Here is a 23320-nt window from a genome sequence, read left to right on the forward strand (position 1 = left end):
TGTGTTGGAAGGGGAGCAGTGCCCACTGCAAGGCACAAGAATGATGCCTTGCCCATGGCATTATTTGAAAAGCAGAGAGCATTAGGCCTAGGACTGTTGGTAGAGATATGAGGTTCACTGTGGGGGAAGACATGATGAAGCAAATTGCCTTCTGAATGTTGACGATCTGTTCCGGGGATAAGGCAACATGCCTCTCAGCAATGTCCAAGACAACTCCTAGGTACTGGAGTCTTCAAGAAGGAAGTAGGTGACTTTTTTCCTGATTGATGAGGAAACTGAAATCCTTTCGGCAGGCCAGTGTGGCATATAGATCATCTGTGAGCAAAGGTGACTAAAATGGTAGGGTCATCTAGACAGGGGTCAATATGGATCCCCTGTAACCTGAGTTGAGCCACCAGGGTGACCATAATTTTTGTGAACACCCTGGGGGCCCAAAACAGGCCCAAGGGCATGACCCTGTACTGATAATGACGATTGCCAACTGCAAATCATAGGTAATGCCTGTAAGGATGAAAGATCAGGATGTGCAGTTAAGTTTCCTTGAAGTCGATGGAAGAGGAAGTCCCTTTTTCTCAGGGCCTCTTTGATGGATAGGAGAATCTTCATCCTGAACCTGTAATACTGGATGAAGTGGTTCAAATGTTTCAAATCCAGAACAGCCTGGAACAATCCCTCTTTCTTGAGGACTGTAAAGAAGATTGAGTACACTCCCAAGAACCCCTCCTCTGAGGAAACGGGCTCTGATGCTGATATGTGGAGGAGGTGTTGGATGGTATCCTGTACCCCAGCCCTGTTGCTTGGGTTAGAAGAAAGAAGGGAAGGAATAAACTTCTGTGGAAGGGCTGACAGAAAAACCAAGCAGAGGCCTAGCTAGTTTCTGCAATACCCAGCAGTCTGAGGAAATGCAAGTCTATGCATCCATAAAGTCCTGCAGTCGCCCCCCAACTGGAGGGGGGGCAGCATCAAAATTGGTGCTTCTTGCCCCTTGCCTGGGTGGCTGAGCTGAACTTGTTGGCGAAGTGTTGTTGTCCTCTACCAAAGGCATGTGGTCTATTCCAGAAGGGATGGGAGGACTGAAAATCCCAGCCCATATCCACAGGTCTGGAGCCCCAGAAGGATTGATTAGATGAGTAGGGGTGAAAAAATCTCTGAAAGGGCTGTTTATCTTCCTTCCTCTTAGAAGGTTACACTTGTCATTAGACTCCACTAAAATTTTGTCCAATGCTACATCTTTGAAGAACTTGCCCCGCACGTAGGGCTCTGAGGCCAGATTGTTGCACGCAGTGGTATCTGCTTCCCATGAGTGTAGCCAAAGAGACCTCCTAATGAAGACTCCTGCTGTCAAGGCTCTTGCCACATCCATACCCACATCTGCCATGAAAGCCACCATCCTAGATACTTTAAGGACAGACTGGCGGAAGCAAGTGGAGTGCTGGAGAGAGTCATCCAATAGATCTTCTAGCCATAGCAAAGTTGCCCGTGCAAAAACAGAAAAACAGGCTGCATCCCTCAATGATAATGGACAGGCATCCATTTTTTGGTCTAGGACGTCCTTGAGCTGAGCATCTGAATCTTTGGGATTCAGAGAAGGATTCATGAGACCAGAAACAGGACCATCTATGAGAGGTACTCTCAACTGATCCATCAAACTTTGCTCCAACACATAAAACTTATTCACTATTGATACTGATTTTTACATTGCAGGGAACTGAAAAACTCATATTGGATTATCTTAGGTATGGGTGAGGTTAGCTTCTCCATTTTGGACTTAGACTCTCAGGTAAAGTACACATTTTCTAAACTAACCTAAATTAAACTAAATTAAAATGAGTAGCAAGTGCCTCTTAAAACTTACTTCTTCTTGGATTTCAGGTTGTTCTCCAAATGCAGGTATTAGCGTACCCACAATAACATGGAGGTGACTCCCTAGGGCATCTCCACAATATTTGACTGCTGTGCGGCAAATACGATTCAGAAGGTCACAACACAGCAAGAAGCTCCGGAGTGATACCCCTTTGAGAAGTGTGTACCTAAAATACATGGAAAAATTAAATGGCTTCAAAGAGCCAGAACACACACTTTAATTACAGAGTATATCTGGACATAATTTTTTTTAAAACAGCAGGAGAAAGTCCCCTATGCCCCGAAACAAATACAAGCAAGGGAACATAGGCCTTCAAAGGCTTAGCATCTTAAACCACCAACAAAGTTCATCACTCATTGGTAGTGCACAAGGTTCAATCCCTAGCATCTCCATTTATAGGATTTTTGAAGAGTAGGACCTGATTTTGAGATCTTGGAATGCTAATCACAATAGATAGCCATAGACTAGATGGACTGAACCTGTATAAGGCAACTCTGTAAATGCTACACCCAATCCAAATAATTGAAATAGTATTGAACTGGACCCGTGTATAGATAACAGCACATAACACTCATACCTGTTGCTGATGTGATGAATCATAGTATAAATCACATCCCGAAGTACAAAAGCCCATGCTCCTCCTAAGCCATCCTTTATTTCTTTCAGTAATAAACTAACAAAAAAATGATATATCATAAGAATTCTATGTCTTTTGTAAATATTACTTGTTTCAGATGCTTGCTTACATATGGCAAGTAAGATTTTTTGGAATGACTCCTATAAAAAAAGATAGAACAAAACATTAAATAGTAATCTCTGGATTAGACTGGAATTAGATGTGATGATGTACATACAGTTACCATCATAAATGACAGCCAGGTGTCTAATTCTTCCCTTCCCACCCACCTGTAACATTTGGTACATCTTTTTTTAAACTTTTTTTTTAAACAATATGTTTTTAACCTTTTTTAAAAAAAGATGTCTTGAAAGCTTTTTAAAAAACGATTTTAAAGATGTTTTGTTTTAATGTATTTTAATGTCTGTTTTTATGATGTTTTAAAGTGTTTTTAGTGCTTTTGTCTGCCGCCCTGAGCTCCTGCTGGGAAGAAGGGTGGGATATAAATCAAATAATAAACAAATAAATAAATAAATCTTATTCATGTCCTGACATCATGATGTTGTGGATTTCTGTATCACTCCAGATTACTGGCTAATACTTGAGGGAGACAATGCCCTGTCATTAGGAAATGTGTAAACTGTAGTAGACATTACAGAAAGAGAAGCGGGAAAAAGACAGGCAGCTGCAGTTTTCAGCAGCTCCTGCATGTATATCATTACATATAACATAATGCCATCTCTCAGCATTACTTATCTATGATTTTTTATTACACAGACAAAATAGCAAACTACAGCCAACAATCCTATAAAAGGTATTATTGACCAGTAACTCTCCAAATGGTTTCAACCCTCATTTTAGCATTTCTTTGTTCTAATCCTGAACACTAAATGTTACCAGGCTATGTTCATCAATGTTAGAATAAAGCACTACTACATAAAAGTGACTAATAAAATTAGGTAACATTCTCTGTTTTGTAAGCATATGCAGCATCTCCACCCTCAAAAGAGTTATTTCAATAGAAGCAAGAAGGCCAATCTAATAATCCTGGAGATATTACTTTTACCACTAAGTAAAGATATTCGTATTGGCTCAATCTGGATATCACACCAAACTATGATGTGTACTAACAACAGTTTAAAACCCAAAATGTAAGCTGAGCTTCCAAATACAAAACAGGCAAACCATGTTTTAGAGCTGTTTGTCTGCTTTCGTTTTCCAGCTGCTCAGCACTCAGCTTTATAACTTCACTCAAGTCTTTGGGTGCAGAAGTTCTGGAAGCCAAATTATGTTTGTCATTTCTTACTACTACATAAACATTGTTTCACAAGTCTGCAGTTTATATGCAAATTTTCTCTTTTCTGGCCTTTATAAACTACATAATTCTAATGTACAGATGTGTAACCTTTGGCCCTCCCAATATCGCTCAACTAAAATTCCCAACAGCCCCAGCAAGGATGGTCTATGGCCAGAGATGATGGGAGATGTAATTTAGCTACACCTCGAGAGAACATCTGTCCTACTGGATTGGATCCAACCTGTTTTACTCCACAGACATAAGGAACTTTTTTGCAGAAGAACCTCTTTCCAACAGCAGAGTAAAAATGTGTAAATCCAATTCAACGTTAGCAGATTTATAAAGGTTACATAAATAGATAATTAATCACTTTTCATCTAAAATGCTCAAAGATATAAATACAATATTAACACACATAGAGTTTATAAAACAGCATTCAATAAACTAAATATAACGGCATCTATTGGGGAATAGTGTGATAACACCTCAGTCACAAAACTGAAAGTCTATTACTTACAGGGTTCTTGGAAAGAATTGCTACAAGACCTTTTGACTTAGTTTTATGGCAACTGCTGATGTAATCCAATGTTGCTTTGATGACATATGATGGAAAATGCGGAGGATTAGGAGTGGGATCCGGATCTCTGAAAGAATTGAAAAGATTGCATGCCTTTCAAAACCCTGATAAATCCTCAGACATAAATCTTATGTGACACCAAATACAATCAGATTGGACTATGAGCTTTACTCTCTTACCATCTAGGAGGAAACAGACCTATATATGCAAGACTTTTACATATATATACATATACTTTACATTAATTATGGGTAGACCACTAAATATTGTGCAATCCCATGATGCATTTAGTATATACAATTGGTTAATTGGTGAACATGCTTCAAAAGTCACAAAGCTGGATCCCAGCTAGAAGGCAAGGTCTGCTTCAAGCGAAAGCAGGAAATGAACTGACACTCTAAGGAAGGGAGACTCAGCAACTTCCTTTGCAGCATCAACATTTCCTCCCTCCAAGCAGTTGGAAGAACATAATCCCACTAAGAGGTATCCTAATACCCAATAGAGAAGGTTTATTTTGGAAAAAAACTACAACAATGATGCACAGTTGACACAAGAGCACTAGCAGAATTTCCTTCTGTACATACAAATATTAAAAATGATAAAGGTCATGTCATGGCCCCCCACAAGGACTCTGGCAACTGCAACTCTGAAGAGGAAATGGATCCACTCCCTGGTTCATCCTGTGCGGGTCTGTAAACACAGGAGTCTACTCTGTTCCCCAAGGAGATACATTTGTGCTTAGACTCTCATAGCTGACCCAAAAACTCCTTGCAGGATCAAACCCTGAGGAGAGATCCCTACAGCTAGAAATGTGAGAGCTGCAGTAGAAGGCACCAGCCCTTTAATTAGCCAGGGGACAGCACTCAGTGGGTGTGGCCTCCAGTTAATGACTACCTATTGCTGCTATAAAACTCAGCTAGTTGCTCCTCGATGAGACAACTTGGATGCTTGGCTTCACCTGCAGGAGCACTATGTGTGGCCCTGAACCCACATCCTGGTCTTCCTCCAAGTTGTCTTTGCAACCAGGAACTTCTGGCCTCCTCTTGCTTGGGCCACCACCCCTCCTCAGTGGTGGGCATTCCCACAAACTACAACAGGTGAATTTTATGACCTGTTATGTGTAGGTTCCCTCCAATTAAACGATTTTGCCTGTTCTTAAGTTACTTCTGTTAACATGTCAACTTCCCAAATAGTCTTAGACTTTACATATAGTAAACAGTTTCTCACAGCATAAAACCTCTCCATGTCATTCCCATTTCTTAAGCAGTTGTTTAAAATGCTAAGTAATCAATATGTGTTACAACACATAACTCATTAACAAAGGAAGGTAAGCTGTACCCCGCAAATCTTGTTAAATCAACATCTTCTCCTGCCTTGATATGGGCTGGCTCATGTAAGGTCATCAGCATCTCCACCACAATCTCTGGTAAATTACCATGAAATAAATTGTCGATCAGCTGTAAAAACAACACACAGGTTGAGTTTTACTGTAAGTAAGAAACACAATAAAAGGTTGGTTACATGACCTATCAGTCTCCATGCTGATGTTATATTCAAAAGTATCAACTCAAACTGGAGAATTTGGTTACCTAGAATTTCTTCTTCTACCTGATCACCACACTCTGGGTGATCACCATTATTACTATTTCATTTATGAATTGTTCCCTGTGAGGCATCTCAAGCATTTACAGTACATGAAAGATTCTTTAAAGAAATAGTTTGCCTAAGGCATGAATAGGAGGTATCTCTCATTTCTTCCGAAGAGCAATAACTTACCCCAGCAAACTAAGTATCCTTAAACTGGGAAAAGAGGTCCTTACCCAATACATTTAATAAAATTATCCCATCAGAAAAGGTCAAAAGGGGGGGTGGATCATGGGCCACTGTTTGAGATGAAAACCAAACCAATCCTCATAGATTTTTTAAAAAACAATGACTGTGTAGACAAAGCAACTACCTCCGAGATCTTGCAGGCCAATTTGATAAATGCATAAAAATAAAGAAACTTTCTGAGGTTAAAGTGTTCTTTGGTCAAGGCTTGGAGGACTATGTTGAAACTCACATATAACAAACAGGTAGCTCAAACAGGGTAGCCACTCACATAAAACACTTTACATGAGAACAGGCATCAAGGAGAATGCCTTTGGCTGCTGATAGGATGGAGCCTAGAGCCACCACTTGTCTCTAGGCCATCCTGGAGAAGCATATTGGAGCAAAAAATCTTAATTTCACATATACGCTCATGGGGTCTGAACTGGCGGTGACCGACCAGGAGAGAGACCTTGGGGTTGTAGTGGACAGCACGATGAAAATGTCAACCCAGTGTGCGGCAGCTGTGAAAAAGGCAAATTCCATGCTAGCGATCATTAGGAAAGGTATTGAAAATAAAACAGCCGATATCATCATGCCGTTGTATAAATCTATGGTGCGGCCGCATTTGGAATACTGTGTACAGTTCTGGTCGCCTCATCTCAAAAAGGATATTCTAGAGTTGGAAAAGGTTCAGAAGAGGGCAACCAGAATGATCAAGGGGATGGAGCGACTCCCTTACGAGGAAAGGTTGCAGCATTTGGGGCTTTTTAGTTTAGAGAAAAGGCGGGTCAGAGGAGACATGATAGAAGTGTATAAAATTATGCATGGCATTGAGAAAGTGGATAGAGAAAAGTTTTTCTCCCTCTCTCATAATACTAGAACTCGTGGACATTCAAAGAAGCTGAAGGTTGGAAGAATCAGGACAGACAAAAGGAAGTACTTCTTTACTCAGCGCATAGTTAAACTATGGAATTTGCTCCCACAAGATGCAGTAATGGCCACCAGCTTGGACGGCTTTAAAAGAAGATTAGACAAATTCATGGAGGACAGGGCTATCAATGGCTACTAGCCGTGATGGCTGTGCTCTGCCACCCTAGTCAGAGGCAGCATGCTTCTGAAAACCAGTTGCCAGAAGCCTCAGGAGGGGAGAGTGTTCTTGCACTCGGGTCCTGCTTGTGGGCTTCCCCCAGGCACCTGGTTGGGCACTGTGAGAACAGGATGCTGGACTAGATGGGCCACTGGCCTGATCCAGCAGGCTCTTCTTATGTTCTTATGTTCTTAAACTCTAAAATTGTGAAGACTGAAGAGGTAGAGAGATTAAAGCTGGCACAACTGGGGGGAAATGATGCTAGGCACTCTGATAGTGCTGATAGATCCTGTTAGTAGACTTTCTTCTACTCCTGGGGAGATTGGAACATCGGTTACTCACCAAGAGGGTTCCTTCTTGTTTGGTGTGTGGAGGCATCCACTGTGGGTTGAGTATTCTCCAATTGCCCAGAAGGAAAGAAACCACATGACTTAGGATCCCCCTCTTATCCTTTCCCCATGCAGGTTTCTCCTCAGTTCTGTTTCATGGACTAACTTGTAGCAAAAAACTTTGTATGGAAAGATAAAGGAACAGAAAGGGAAATGGAAGAAGTGACCTTGCTCAAGTGTATATTATTTGTGTTTGACTTTAGCCTGGAGAATGCGTGAATGTGATCAGCCACCTATAACAGCGTGTGGTAGTGGATGTCTCCACATGCCAAACAAGAACCCTTCACAGTGAGTAACCAATGTTCTGTTCTCCTCTTTCGCATGGGAGGAACTTTTCTTGCCTTCATATTTTCATAACTTATGCACTTGTCTTGTCTTCATAAAAGACAGCCAATCAGTTTCCAGGTGGCTAAGTGGGGCCATGCTAGGATTAGGTGCTAGATTGGGCCTTGTGAGAGCAGGCCGAGCATGATCAGCAGGAACCAAGGGAGTGCCAATGCAAGGTGGAGGATTTAAAAAAACATGAATAGCATGACCAATATACTACCATTAGGATGACTGAGGCCTGTTCTACATGGATCTTGCATAGCATCTTGCATAGCTGGAGGCAATGTATTCAGTAGGCCTTATGGCCCGGCTGACATTAAGACAACTATTGCTTCCACTTCCTCTATATGGTATCTGGAGTAGACCCTCCTGATCTTGTGATTGGCACGGGAGGCCAAACGTGTCTCAAAGCACTTACAAGAGTTCTATACTTTCTCCATTTCTTACAGTTTGTAGTCCAGCATTCTGTTGTCAAAACTTCCCAGGCATGTAGTGTTGTCTTCTCATTGGGGCCTGGGTGACCTCAGTTATTGTCTACCTGCCCTGGGCTTAGCAGTGGAGTACTTTGGATTTCTGTTGGGAAATCTGTACCTGTTCCATGCTGGTTTGCCAGTTCTGAAGTCTGTTATGAAATGGGGTTCTTTGGGGATGAAAGGAAGGTGCCTAAGTTGGTGTCTTTCATCTCTTTTAGGTGTGGATGGCATGGCTTTACATTTATCCCTAATTTCAACAAGCATATCTTTAAATCCCTCCTCTCCAAAAGGTGAAAGCTCTTACAGCAGGGAGAGGTTGCCCTTAAATGCAACATCCACACTCCAGTGCTTAAGCTGAAGGGAACACCTAGCTACCATGTTAGCTGCGATTGACCTTCCATATAAACGAAGATACCTGGTTAATTTGTTAAACCTATTACAATCAAGGTAGGGATCCTGGATGAGATCCTTAAGCCACAATAGGGAGGGTTCTGGCAAAAGAGAAGAGAGGGAGGCTACTCTCTGAGCAGAACTATTGCCTCATGAGCCCTTTTAGCAGCAAACTAGGTGTTTTTCTCCTGATACTCCCAATGCCCCTTGAAAGGAGCACATCTACCACAGGGATTTTAAGGCTGGTGCCTGCTGTTCTAAGACGTAAAACGTCTGGGCGAAGCTATTAAGATTTCTTGCTAGCTAATGGTGTAGACCACTCTGGTTTAACTTTATCCTTAAAAGGCACTGGGAAATGGACCATTGGTCTCTGAAATAGTCTGGTTTCTGGGAAGACTAATGTACCTTGATATGTTCCTAGAATGAGACCTTGACTAGTACAACACATGCTTAGAGGAGTACATGGTCTTAGACATCACAATGTGATGAAAATCCCACCTTCTCCTATGAAAAATTAGGTGGGGAGAGTTGGATCTTGAAAGTGTGCATTATGATCAGTAGGCAGATCTGAAACTACACAATCTCTGCCCTGTCCCAGAATCAGGGGGACAACTTAGATTTTCTTAGGCTTTTTCTTCTTAGGAATGAACACAGATCAAGAGACTCTTACTGAGACACTTCAGAAAAATGTTTCTGTGCTGTGTAATGTTTCCCAGATAGGGTCTAGTCCCTGGGCCCTTTCCCCTTTGTTTTTGTGCAGGCAGTGTGATGATTCTGAGGAAGAATGCCCACTGCATTTGTGAAAGTATTTAGATTCTTGTGCTGGAGTTCCTTAGTGATACCATAATGAGAGGATCCTTACATGAATCCTTGAATGAATGAATCCTTTTGAAAAATGGAAGAGGAGACATCAGAAACAGTAGGGGTTTGTTTGGAAAGGGACCCCTGTGAATCTGAGTTGGTGAACCCTCCTGAGAGTAAACAGATTCAGCTTTTTTATCTACCATCTCGTCTGGAAATAAGAGAGACTCTGGGAGGTAATAATTGTTCTCCTGTTCCATCTGGTGGCTAAGCAGCAAATCACTTTTGGTTTCCATAAACATGGCACCATATTTTTTGCTTTCTCTCATTTTAAAGGGGTTGCACGCAAGCTGGCTCACAGACACAGAGCTCCCCTTGCAGCTGGACAGCACACTGCTGCTTGATTTCCTGTCACTCACATATACTTTTATATCTTTGCAGGTTTGCTGGTTTCCCTGAAGGAGCCATCATCAATGGAGGCAGTGGGAGGAGGGGAAGAATAAGGCAGCCCTGAGCCATTAAGCAGCAAAAGAGGAGAAGGGGAATGCATCTTCTGTTCTTCAAGTGAATACAAAAGAGCTGGGGGCAAGGGGAGGAATCCTATACCATATGGCTTCTTGCCTTCTGTGCAGTGGGAGGACACAGAAACCCCAGTCACAGTGTATGCCTCCTATGCCAAATAGGAGAACATATAGCACTTGCAAAGAGTGGGAGTAGGTCCAGTTTAAGCTATATGAAAGGTTCCTAAAATAAAACCTCTTGGGAAGTTAGGAGTCCTAAAAGTCTCTGAACTTGCATCATACATCCCCAAGGCTAGGGCATCTAGCTACTTTGGGCAATATGTATGCCACATGTATTCCTTTTGGATAATGGCAATACTGAGTTAACTCCTGATATTAAACCATGAGCGACAAACCACTAATCTTTTACACCAGGTTCCCCAGGAAGTGAAGCTCACATCTATGATAATTATAATCAGTGGAGGATTGCATGGCAATATTCCCAGATATAACCAACTGGTCCTTTAAGCCATCAAGAAAAATTAAGACTAGATCCCTGGAGATATAAGGAACCCACAGTCTTTCCCAACAGTAAGCAGTCATTGGTATAGTCAGAGGGCCAACTGAAGGAAAAAGAGCTACCAATGTCCTAGTGAAACATACTCAAGAGGCAACAGAACAGAATGAGTGATGTTATAACTTTTACAACCTTGTTAATGCTATTCCTCAGTTGTGCATCCTCTTTTCAGATAAACATTCTGGCTTGCACAGTGTCAAAGTCATTAGGAATTAGCAAACTCGGGAACTAGCTGATCACATACCTACAGACTTGGTGTGGGGCTGTGATTGACTCCACAAACCTCTTAGCCCAAGTCCAAGACCCAATGAGGCATTCAACACAGGGATTGATTCGGACCTCCTGAAGCCTAAGATCTGCAATTAATGCTACCAGGACTTTGGGGGAGGTCATGGATGAGGTAGCACCCAAGGCAGAGCACAGTACTGACAGTGCTCACTATTAAAAGCAAACATAGCGAACCACTATGACGGATATGAAGGTACCAATCCTTGAGAAATTCACACAGACTTCATCTCTGTTTTAAATCAGTTAACATCACTGAAATGATTTCTAAACTTGTATACCTAATAGGCATAGTAGTTTCAGTTTCTTTTCTGATTTGGAAATAAACTATCCATGCCCCACTTAAAGAATCAATTGCTTGTAACATTTTTTTTAATACTCACATTTGAATTCATTTCATTTAATACGATATGCAAGTTACATGAACAGAAACAAGTTTTTAAAAAGATACCTGTTTTCCTAAGCAGTTTTCATCTTTCAGCCTGTCATAGACTTTGTGCGCTGTCTCTCTCTTTTGGGCAATGTCACCATCTTCATGGTTTTGGTCGGCAAAATAAGGGAGAATGTTGACAAGAATTTTGGGGAAACAATGTGCTAGAAGTGGCCGCTCCTCTTTATTAATCTTGTTAGCAATGGATTTCACCTCGTCAAACTGATCTCTGACAACCAGTTGTGGAATCAAAACTTTGTAACAAGACCTAAAATTAAGGATTTCCTTTAATTATGACAAAATGGTTGTGGCAAAAATATTACACTTTTGATATATAGTGCTGGCTAGAAAAAGAATCCAATGACTGCATTCTTATGACAAATTATTCTTGAAAAGCTCCTCTGTTAGTATTAACCAATTAAATGAGCTTAGCTTAAATGTTTGGAGTGCACTCCAAAATACTGTTTTTATTAACACTAAACATAATACACTTTCACAGCCATCTCAAACTATGTTTCTTTAGCCAATAAAATGTTGAAATGTGGTACCCAGTACATCACTAAAAAATATTTAAAGTGTTGTCAGCTTAGATAGAATAAAATTCACACAAACTTAATTTAGAAGCATACCTGTAGAACTCGTCCAACGTATGGTAATTCAGTAACATATATGGAAAAACAGAGAGGCTGTAGCTGCAATTCAGCCATTCTAGAACAAGATAATCTAAGTGTGTATTCATGAAATCTTCTACACTCCTATATCCAAAAGTGCCAGGGATTCTTTGCAATACCTGCATTTGAGGGGTAAAAAGGTCAATTTCAAATGAGTAGTGAAATTGTAGTATCTCATAGCACCACAATGGCTGTGCTCACACATCCTACTAAACCATAATTAGCAGGTTACCATGAATAAGCAACTGGCTCCTACTTCATTCCTCTCCTAGCATGAACAGGAGCAAGAAACCATAATGACTGGCTTAGCTTTACATCCAAAGCAGGGGATTGTTGTCGGTTTCCAAAGCCAAAGTTGTGAAGCCAAGGCTTCTTCTCGGTATCCCAATTGTGATTTGCTTGCAGCAAGACAAATCACTACCCCTGGTTTAGATATAAGCTAAGGCAGCCATCATGGCTTGGTAAGCTATGATTTACCATCATATATGGACAGAGCTAGTGGGTAAATTCATATGTTCTGGTAAGCCATTAAGTATGGCTTACCTTGATTACATCTTTCTGATCTGTTTCACTCCTCCCCATTCATGTTGGAGGAAACAAATAATGAGTCCTGGTTTAATGTTACATCTGAACCAGTGATTGTGGTTTGCAAGAACTACACCTCAAATCAGGAACTAACATTATGGAGAACGGACCGTTGGTCTCATCTGAAAGGTGTTTTCCCCAGATATCATACCACCAGGTGGGTAGTAGTGCCACCTAGTGTCCAAAGGCAGGAATGCATGAGAGTCAAGACTTCGGCTGCTCCTTCCAGCTTGACCCCATTCCATTCCAGACAAACTATACAGCAGATCCGGACATCTCTCCTCAGACAGAACACTCTCAGCCAGGGACATTAATATAAAGAGGCAGACAATAATAAAAGGAGCGGCGAACATAATACACAGCTTGACTCCTTACAGGAAATATGCAGAAACAGTAAACAACTCTAATTCCAGCAAGAACAGCCTTAGCAGTAAATGTAATATAATTTAAAATAAACTGTATTTATTTGAAACAAGTGGAAGAGTTATTAAACAATGGACAAAATTAACACCAGAAAAAGATAGGAAGACCCCCTCAAACAGGGAAGGCCCTGATGGTATGCTACCTGGGAAAACCACCTTTCAGGTGAGACCAATAGTCCATTTTCCCCAGGTAGCATACCGTAAGGTAGGATGTACCAAAGCAGTCCCAGTAGGGTGGGCCCAGGCTGCCTAAGATGAAGATAATACCTGTTGTAGAGTTTGCCTACCAAATGAGGTGTCTGCCAAAGCATAACGATCTATCTTATAGTGTCTAATAAAGGAATTTGGTGTGAACCACACAGCCACCTTACAAATATCTGCAAAGGGTGCATTGGTTGCAAAGGCAGCCGTAGTGGCCGCCAACCTCGTAGGATGGGCTGTGACGTTCTGAGGCACTGGTATCTGAAGAGATTCATGGGCCATGGTAACGCAAGCCCTCAGCCACCAAGAGAGCATTGAGCTGGTGACCTTCCCCAATGTGCTCAGATGAAACGAGATGAAAAGAGACTCAGAAAGACAAATGTCCCAGGTCCTGGCCAGGCAGACCTTCAGGGCTTGACGTATGTCCAGGGAGTGCCAGGCTTTCTCCAGGGGATGAGCCGGCTGAGGGCAAAAGGAAGACAAGATGACATCCTCACTACAGTGAAAGACAGAAGAAACCTTAGGTCAAAAAGTAGGATCTGAACGCAACATCACAGAGTCCTTGTGGAAAATGCAGAGATGGAGGGCAACAGACAAGGCTGACAGATCCGATACCCTCTGGGCTGAAGTAACTGCCATGCGAAACACGACTTTGTACGAGAGCAAATGTAATGATGCAGCCTTGAGAGGCTCAAAAGGAGGACGCTGCAAAGCCTGAAGGACTTTTGGAAGTCTACAAGTGGGGAATCGATGAACTACAGGTGGTTACAGGAGAGAAGCTCCTCTCAGGAAACACTTGACCAAGGGGTGTGTCCCAAGAGATGAGATGGCTGAGGCCTGCCTGCGTAGAGTATTAGGCTTCAGTCCCATCAAGAGACCCGCATGGAGAAAATCAAGTAGGTGGTTAACCGTAGCCCTGGAGGGACGGATTTGCTGTTTAAAACATCATGCAGCAAAGGCTGACCACGTGGCTTGATATATGCACACTGTGGAAGGTCTTCTAGAGGCCAGAATGATAGCCACAATGTCTTTAGAGAACCCTGAATGCCTCAAGTAAGACTGCTCAACACCCAGGCTGTCAGACTCAGCCAGCCGGGGTCCGGATGGTGAACTGGACCCTGAGATAGCAGGTCTGGCAACGATGGCAGATGCCATGGTTCCTGGGTTGACAGCACCAGCAGATCTGACAAACATGGCCTGTATGGCCAGTAAGGGGCCAGGAGAACAATTTGAGCATGTTCCTGACTAATCTTCCTGATCATGCATCCCAGTAGCAGAACTGGAGGGAAGGCATATAGTATTACTCTTGGCCAAGGAGTTGACAATGCGTTGATTGCTTTGGTGCCCTGTTGATGATATCAGGTGAAGAACCTTGGAAGTTGGGCATTCTGACAGGAGGCGAAGAGATCGTGGTGAAGGGGCCAAATTGACAGTGCAGTTGATGGAATACCCTGGGATGCAGTTTCCACTCCCAAGGAAGAACGTCTGCTGAGCCAATCTGCTGCTATATTGAGGTTGCCACTGAGATGGTCCACTCTCAAGGAGTGTAGGTGATGTTTAACCCAGCTGAAGATGAGAGTCGATTCCACCTGGGAGGCCCTCAACCATGTGCCCCCAACAATTCAAATACGCCTTCACGCTGACATTGTCAGTACGAATGAAAACATCAATCAGATGGAGCCTTGGATGAAAATGGAGGAGGGCCAGATGCATTGCTCGCAACTCCAGCAAATTTATGCTGAGGCACTGCTTGGAAGCCGCCCACTGGCCTTGAACGAAGAGGGAACTGCAATGGGCACCTCACCCCAAAAGACTGGCATCAGTTGTAATCGGAATCCTCTCGGGTTCTCTGAAGGGAGTTCTTCTGCAGATATCTGGCCACCGTCCACCAATGAAATGACACCCTCAGACAAGGTGAGAGATGTACCCTCCTGTGTCTGGAATTGGTGATATCCAGCTGAAAAAGTAGCAAAGCCCACTGGAGTGGTCAGGTATGGTGGCAAGCCCAAGGGACAATGTGAATGAAAGAAATGAGGAGTCCCAGGGCCTTGGCTAGAATCATCACATTCTCCAACTTTGTGGTCATCAGATAGCGAGCGGTGTGAATAGTGGCAGCTATTCTCTCTGGGGATAGGAACACTGTTGCACAAGATGCGTCCACAATGGCACCCAGGTGCTGAAGACACTGTTGGAATCAGGCGGCCCTTCTCTAAATTTACAAGGAAGAAGTGGTCCCTCAAGGCGAGGGTGAGACATACCTGGATGGATGCCTGAGACATGGAGTGTGCCCTCATCAGGAGGTCATCCAGGTAGGGGTAGATGTGGATCCCCTGGAACCAGCGGTATGCCACCAGAGCAACCATCAACTTTGTGAACACATTCGGAGCTGACGAGAGACCAAACGGAAGGGCCTGATACTGGAATTGAACCTGGTTGTAGGCGAACCTCAGGAATTTTAGATGGTTGCGCAGGATGGGAACATGCAGGTGACTTCCTTCAGATCGATAGAAGCAAAAAAATCCCCTTCCTGAAGTGCCTCCACAATCAATGCCAGGGACTCCATCCTGAAAAGTTGATGCCTGACAAAGGTGTTGAGAAATTTAAGACACAGGATTGCCCTCCATGAGTGATCTTTTTTGGGCACTGCGAAGAGAATGGAGTAGACACCTGAGTAAAATTCAGCAGGATCCACCAGCTCTATTGTGCCTATAGACAGCAAGTGGCTTATGGCCTCTGTCATCACTGCCCGCCTTTGGGGAGAGGAGGAGAGGGAGGACAGTAGGAACCTTTGTGGAGGAAACTCCCAGAACTCTATCAAGTAACCTTGAGTCACAGTATCTCGTACCCATGCATCCATTGTTACATTTCTCCAGGCTCTGGCAAAATGTAGAAGTCTGCCACCTATTGGGATGGCGTCAATATCAGTGCTGCTGACACCCTCCACGGCCAACAGGTGGAGTATGCCTCTGGCATCTGGAGAACTGATTCTGGTTGTGGCAGAAGAATCACTATCTATTCCAGTAGCCTCTTGAAGACTGAAAATTGTGGCCCCTACCTGTGGGCAGCTAAGCCTGAAAGGACTGCTGGTATGGGTAAGATGACAATCTGCAGGCAGCTCTGCGATCGCCTCATTTAGTAATGGCTAACATGGGCTTCCTCTTATCTTGGGGTCAATGAGCACCGCCTTGAGCGCCTCATCCCCAAACAAGAGAGAACCAGAATAAGGGGCTGTGGCAAGGTTGATACAAGTGGTGTTGTCAGCATCCCAGTGGCGTAGCCAAAGGGTGAGGCAAGTGGCCACCCCTGTGGACATAGTCCTAGCAGCAACTGCGTTGCGTCAAGCGATGCATCTGCCACAAATACTGTGGTGTCATGTAGCTTGACCAGGGTCCTGTAAAATCTAGACTGGTCAGGCTCCGGGTTGTCGAGTAATTCATCAACCCAAATCATGGAGGCTCTGGTGAAGAGGGAGGCCATGCAAGAAGCTCAAACTGCATAAGCCGAAGCTTCATGGGTTCTTCGAAGAGCGAAGTTCAGCTCCGCTCAGATGGGTCTTTGAATTGCAAAAGAAGAGATCTGGAAACAAGAGTGGAGATAGGCTCATCCACTGAAGGAACTTTCAAAAAGTTCATGAAGTCAGGGTCTAGTGAATAAAATTTGTTAGTGAACGCTGTCATAAGACGTGCCTGAGGAGGAGGATCCAATTCCTCCTTTGCCATTTTATTGAGAGGGTTGGGCATTGGGAAGGAATGAACTGAAAACCGCAGAGCTTTCAGTACTTTCGCCCCCTTGACTGGAGCTGATGAAGGTTCAGCTACTGGCCCATCAAGTCCCAGAGTACTTAAGGATTTGCGGAATAAGGCAAGATAGTCCGAAGAGTAAAACAGACGATGCGAGCTCTCCTCCTCTCCATCCGACTCTGCTTCCTCCCCCTCTGGAGTGATGAAGGGATCGAGTGGATCAGCCTCAGCCCAAGGGCATATCGGACCTTGTCTCTGGAGAAGTCAAAGGGGTTAGGAGACAAGGCCCATTGTTGTTCTGAACAAACCTCAGACAAGGGTGAGGGTTGTATACAATGTGTAGGGGCAGGCCTTTGAATCTCAGGGGAGATAGAACCAAGCAGCGCCTCTGTGAATTGGAAGAGAAATGTCAGGTTCAAAAGCAGATGTCGCAGGGGGGCCATATATGCCAGAGGATCCAAGGGCAACTGAGGCTGTGGTGGAGCTGCAGATGGTCCAGGCTGCTCAGGTGTGGGGGTGAGGAGTTGTGAAAGGAGAACTGCCTGGCGAGGGGGCACCACTGGAGGCTGTTCTGGGAAGCCTTCAAATTCTTCCTCCAAAGACTCAGCAGGTGAAAGGAAAGTGGCTTCCAGTCTCTGTTGGTCATCAGCGGAAGTGGCATGTGAAAGACTGATATATTGAACTTGTCTGTCAGCCGTCTGTAGAAAGAAGTGACTTCTTGGTACATTTGGAGGGGGTGTGCTTGGAAAGCCTATGCTTAGATGCCTTGGCTTTAGGCACGGCCCAAGTTGTTGGCAGCTGCAAAGGGACTAGAGGCTGCACATCACTGGTGAGTTGTGGTTCTGTAATTGATTTTCTAGGTGAGGTGGAAGGGAGCTCAGCCATGGTAAACAAGCACAAGGTAGAAGGGAGTGGTACCAGACAAGACATAAATAGTCCAATGAAGTAGTCCAATCAAGTCACACACGCACAGACTGCAGGGTGCGGTGGAAAAGCAATCAACACATGCACAGGTAGACAGTGCAGTGGACTGAGGGATGCCAGTAGAACATGCCCGTAGTAGAGGGAAGCGGTATGACCTCAAAGCAGCCAACTCCTTCCTTTTTCTTCTTTCTTTCCTTATTTTATTTTTGTAATACATGAACTCCTTATTACTTCTTCCCTTCTTGTTACTTCTTCCCCTTCTTCTCTGTTGCCTCCATTACCATGCTTGGCCCTTTAAATTCCATATTACTTCTTTCCTTTCCACTCTATTGCCTCCTTTTCTGTGCTTGTCCCTTGTCAAAGGAGGGGAGTAAATAGGAGGAGGCCAGAGACAGATAGACACTGGTGACTGAGGAGAAGAACAAAGGCAGGAAAATGACAGCCAAAATGGCGGGTGGAGGAAAAGAGCAGGAAAACAGCAACAAAAAATGGCTCTATAGCGCCTATGAGGGAGAAGACAGGAAAAATGGCAGGAATCACAAAATGACGACTCTATAGCAACTATGAGGGAGAGGACATGAGCTCTGGAAGGCAGGGGGCAGGCAAGCAGCCGGAGATTGGAAAACCGCCACAAGCTCGTATGGAGCTGCAAAAGGGCGGCAGGCAGGAGATGGAACCGCAACTGCAAGCTCCAAAGCAGGCGGGAGCTGCCACCGCAAGAGGAAGGCAGACAGAGAGAGGACAGCTGAAGTCTCAGCCGCGAACTCCAACAGAAAGGGAAGGGCAAGGCCAGCTACGATTGGAGCCGCAGGGGCAAGCTCTGAGAAAGGGGGGGGGGAGGAATGGGACGGAAAGGTAGTGGAATCAAGCCTGTCCTGGACACAGTCCTCCAAAACCTTGGCCCCCGTAACAGGTCACAGCCGGTCAAGGAGCAACCCCAGAAAAGTGAACACAAAGAGAACCCTGTACCAGAGAAAAAAGGTTCCTTTAAATAAAAAAAAAAGTAAGATAGAGAAGACTAGAAAAGACCATGCTAAACAGAAGAAAGACATGAGAGGAGCAACTACAAAGAACAGACTCAGTGACAGGGAGCTAAGCCTGAAGGATCCCCCTAGGACAAAGGCAGGAATGGAATGAGGTCAAGCCAGAAGGAGCAGCTGAAGTCAGGACTCTTGTGCATTCCTACTTTTAGACACTAGGCAGCGCTATTACCCACCTGATGGTATGGTACCTGGGGAAAAAAGAAAGTACTGACTCTCTCCTCAAACCTACTCATTCTAACAATTTTATACAAACTAAAAAGCCAGGGAAATTTTAATGGGTTAAAACCTTAATGTAAGCCATACATTTTTGCATAATGTGTAAATTCTGTCCTTTTTTTTTTTTAAGCACTGCACTTTAATTTACTTCCTTTAATTATATACCTTCCAATGTACATACCTTCCTTACAAGGTGAGGCTCTAATCCATTCTCTTTTACACACTGGAAAATTGCAAACAATGCTTGTTTTTCACACACAGGACTGCAGCGTAAAACCACAGTTATTAACATGAGGAGAACTAATTTTCTATTATACTCTTCATCAGGAAGATTCTCTTGGTTCCCAGTTCCAACAGCCTTTATTAAGAAAAAAAGACCGCATGAAAATAAACTTCTATAGATCTATAATAGTATTTTGAAATAGCATTATAAGAGGTCTATAACAAAAAGGTCTACTTTGCCAAATCATTTAAAAGTTTTATACTGGAAGTTTAGCACACATTCTGATACATGTCTACTCAGAACTAAGCTTCACTGAAGCCAATAGAGCTTAATCCCAGGTAAGTTTATTTATTTATTATTTGATTTATATCCTGCCCTTCCTCCCAGCAGGAGCCCAGCGCGGCAAACAAAAGCACTAAAAACACTTTAAAACATCATAAAAACAGACTTTAAAATACATTAAAACAAAACATCTTTAAAAACATTTTTAAAAGCTTTCAAGATACCTTTAAAAAAAAAGGTTAAAAACATATTGTTTTAAAAAAAGGTTTAAAAAAATATTAAAAAGCAATTCCAACACAGATGCAGACTGGGATAAGGTCTCAAAATAAAAGGCTTGTTGAAAGAGGAAGGTCTTCAATGGGTGCCAAAAAGATAACAGAGATGGTGCCTGTCTAATATGTAAGGGGAGGAGATTCCACAGGGTAGGTGCCGCCACACTAAAGGTCTGTTTCCTATGTTATGTGGAATGGACATCCTGATAAGATGGTATTTGCAGGAGGCCTTCCCTGCAGCCTGTGCTGATGTTGTACCGAGTATCCAGGTGGGCAAAGCTCCCAGCTCACCCACCCAGGTCTCAGTAATGCACACCAAATCAGCACCTTCATCCACAATCAAATCATGGATAAGTGTGGTCTTATCATGCACCGATCTGGTTCAAATAAGTTTAGATAGGACTGGAGCTTTGAAGAACAATGCCATAAGCTTCAGGAATATTTTCAAAGGATTATAGTGCTGAAAGGGATATATTACATGGCCTTTTATATTCTTCTGGATTAAGAGCAAATTTGCTAAATGTAAAGTAAGCAACAGAAATTTAAACGCTGCTTTAAAAGGTTTTAAAAACATTGTGAAATTGATTCTACAGCTTTGCTGCACTATGCAAAGAGGGAGGAGAAAAAGGACACGGCCACGAATTTTGTAGATAAAAAAGCAAGCAGCAACTTTTCATTTCAAAAACACACACAAATATATAAAAAATATATACGGAGTGGTGATTTCATCCCAGTTCATAGATTATACAAATGGGAACTCAAATGGTTACTATCTGGCATAACTCAATTGTTGTTAATATCTTCTGAGGAATATAAACAGCTTGACTTGGCTAGCCATGAAGGTACAATAGTTCTGCGTCACAACTGAAACCTTATAATAAGATTTCCAGAGGTGCTTCTACTTAGCTCAAGTTGCAATGAATGGTCACTTTCCAGTACTACTCTGAGTAATACTTTTTCTGAAACTCTAGACTTTTAAAAGTTAACAATGACACAGAGCAAACGTTTTCCCCTGCCAAACCTGAGCATTACTTCAAATTGTTCCAAGAACAGAGAATACAGTAGGGCCCCGCTTCTTGGCATCCCGCTTTTCGGAGTTCCGCTAATATGGCGCCAGCGGGGGCGATCAGCTGGAGGGGGGGCTGGAGCTACCCGCACTCCAGCTGATCACGCCGGAGGAGGGGAAGATCTGATCTTCTCCTCCTCCTCTGGTGCGATCAGCGGGTTAGGTTCCAGACTCCCGTGCTACAGCTGATCCGCTTTCCAGGGGTTTCAGTTTCTGGCGGGGGTCTGGAACCTAACCTGCCATATGAGTGGGGCCCTACTGTAAAGGCAAAGTTTAAAAGCTGCACCAAGATCCATTTTCCCTTACACTTAACTCACACATACCAATTAAATGAGATACCAGCGCCATTTTTCAGGGGGAAGCCTATGTTTAACACCCTTACTTCAGAAAAGCTTAAATAATAATAATAATAATAATAATAATAATAATAATAATAATAATAATAATAATTATTATTATTATTATTATTATTATTATTATTATTATTATTATTATTATTATTATTAAATTTATATCCCGCTCTTCATCCCAGTCGGAACCAAGGGTGGCAAACAAAAATACTAAAAACACTTTGAAACATCATAAACACAGACATTAAAATATATTAAAACAAAACATCTTATTTTATATAAAAAAAGCTTTAAAAACATCTTAAAAAGCAATTCCAGCACAGATACAGACTGGGATAAGGTCTCTACTTTAAAGGTTTGATGAAAGAGGAAGATCTTCAGTAGGCGCCGAAAAGATAACAGAGATGGCGCCTGTTTAATATTTATGGGGAAGGAAATTCCAAAGGGTAGGTGCCACAACACTAAAGGTCCACTTCCTATGTTGTGTGGAATGGACCTCCTGATAAGATGGTATCTGCATGAGGCCTTCACCTACAGACCATAGTGATTGACTGGGTATATAAGGGGTAAGACAATCTTTCAGGCATCCTGGTCTTAGTCTGTATAGGGCCTTGTACATCAAAACTAGAACACTGAATTTAGCCCAGTAGCTAATGAGCAGCCAGTGCAATTCTTTCAGCAGTGGGGTGACACGTTGGCAATACCCTGCCCCAATGAGCAGTTGCGCTGCTGCATTTTGCACAAGCTGCAGCTTCTGGACCAACCTCAAGGGCAGCCCCACATAGAGCGCATTACAGTAATCCAGCTTGAAGATTACCAGTGCATGGACAACAGTGGTCAGGCTATCCCGGTCCAGAAACTGCTGCAGCTGTCTTATCAGCCAAAGCTGGTGAAAGGCACTCCTAGCCATGGAGGTCACCTGGGCTTCTAGCGACAAAGATGGATCCAGTAGCACCCCCAGACTAAGAACCTGCTCTTTCAGAGGGAGCACAACCCCATCCAAAGCAGGCAACTGACCAATTATCTGAACTACGTAGGGCTGCCCTTGGAGACCGTTCGGAAACTTCAGCTAGTGCAAAACGCGGCAGCCAGGTTGTTGACGGGGACCCATTGGTCCGCGCATATAACACCTGTCCTGGCCCGCTTGCACTGGCTACCTATTTGTTTCCGAGCCAGATTCAAGGTGCTGGTTTTGACCTATAAAGCCTTACACGGTGTGGGACCGCAATATCTGATGGAACGCCTCTCCCGCTATGAACCTACCCGTTCACTTCGTTCAGTATCTAAGGCCCTCCTCCGGGTACCAACCCATCAGGATGCCCGGAGGATTGTTATTAGATCCAGGGCCTTTTCTGTGGTGGCCCCCGAACTATGGAACAGCTTACCTGAGGAGATACGCCTGGCGCCTACGGTACTTTCTTTTAGGCGCCAGGTTAAGACCTGGTTATACTCCCAAGCATTTTAACGTTCATGTTTTATATTCAATGTTTTTTACTCTACCTTGTTGTGACCTTGTATGTTTTATTGTAACTTTGTATTTTAACTCTGCTGTTCACCGCCCAGAGAGCTATTCGCTATGGGCGGTCTATAAATAAAATAAAATAAATAAATAATAAATAAATAACTCAGGAACCACAAACCCACAGTGCCTCCATCTTGCTAAGATTCATACTCAGTTTACTGGCCTCATTCAGCCCACCAGCGAGCCCAGGCTTGCACAGCCTCTCCTGATTCAGATGTTAAGAGAGAAATAGAGTTGGGTATCATCAGTGTACTGCTGACACCTCGCCCCAAATCTCTTGATGACTGCTCCCAAGGGCTTCATATAGATGTAAAACAGTATCAGGGACAAGATGGTTCCCTGCAGCACCCCACAGCACAGCTGCCACAGGGCTGAAAA

The 23320-nt window shown here is 43.4% G+C and overlaps 1 protein-coding gene across 2 annotated transcripts in view; it reads right to left on the bottom strand.

Moving 5' to 3' along the window:
* The window catches only part of ATM (ATM serine/threonine kinase), a 169026-nt gene that overhangs the window by 97833 nt on the left and 47873 nt on the right, over positions 1 to 23320 (bottom strand). For both annotated transcript variants that reach the window (XM_061628652.1, XM_061628653.1), the window contains 7 exons: positions 19409 to 19585; positions 12055 to 12215; positions 11447 to 11693; positions 5693 to 5811; positions 4295 to 4421; positions 2442 to 2641; positions 1856 to 2030 (listed from right to left, as the gene is read on the bottom strand). In XM_061628652.1, the coding sequence (XP_061484636.1) occupies positions 1856 to 2030; positions 2442 to 2641; positions 4295 to 4421; positions 5693 to 5811; positions 11447 to 11693; positions 12055 to 12215; positions 19409 to 19585 (1206 nt within the window). The remainder of the gene's footprint in view (positions 1 to 1855; positions 2031 to 2441; positions 2642 to 4294; positions 4422 to 5692; positions 5812 to 11446; positions 11694 to 12054; positions 12216 to 19408; positions 19586 to 23320) is intronic.

The sequence above is a fragment of the Rhineura floridana genome, chromosome 5 (genome assembly GCF_030035675.1).
Source record: "Rhineura floridana isolate rRhiFlo1 chromosome 5, rRhiFlo1.hap2, whole genome shotgun sequence".
Lineage (NCBI taxonomy): Eukaryota > Metazoa > Chordata > Lepidosauria > Squamata > Rhineuridae > Rhineura > Rhineura floridana.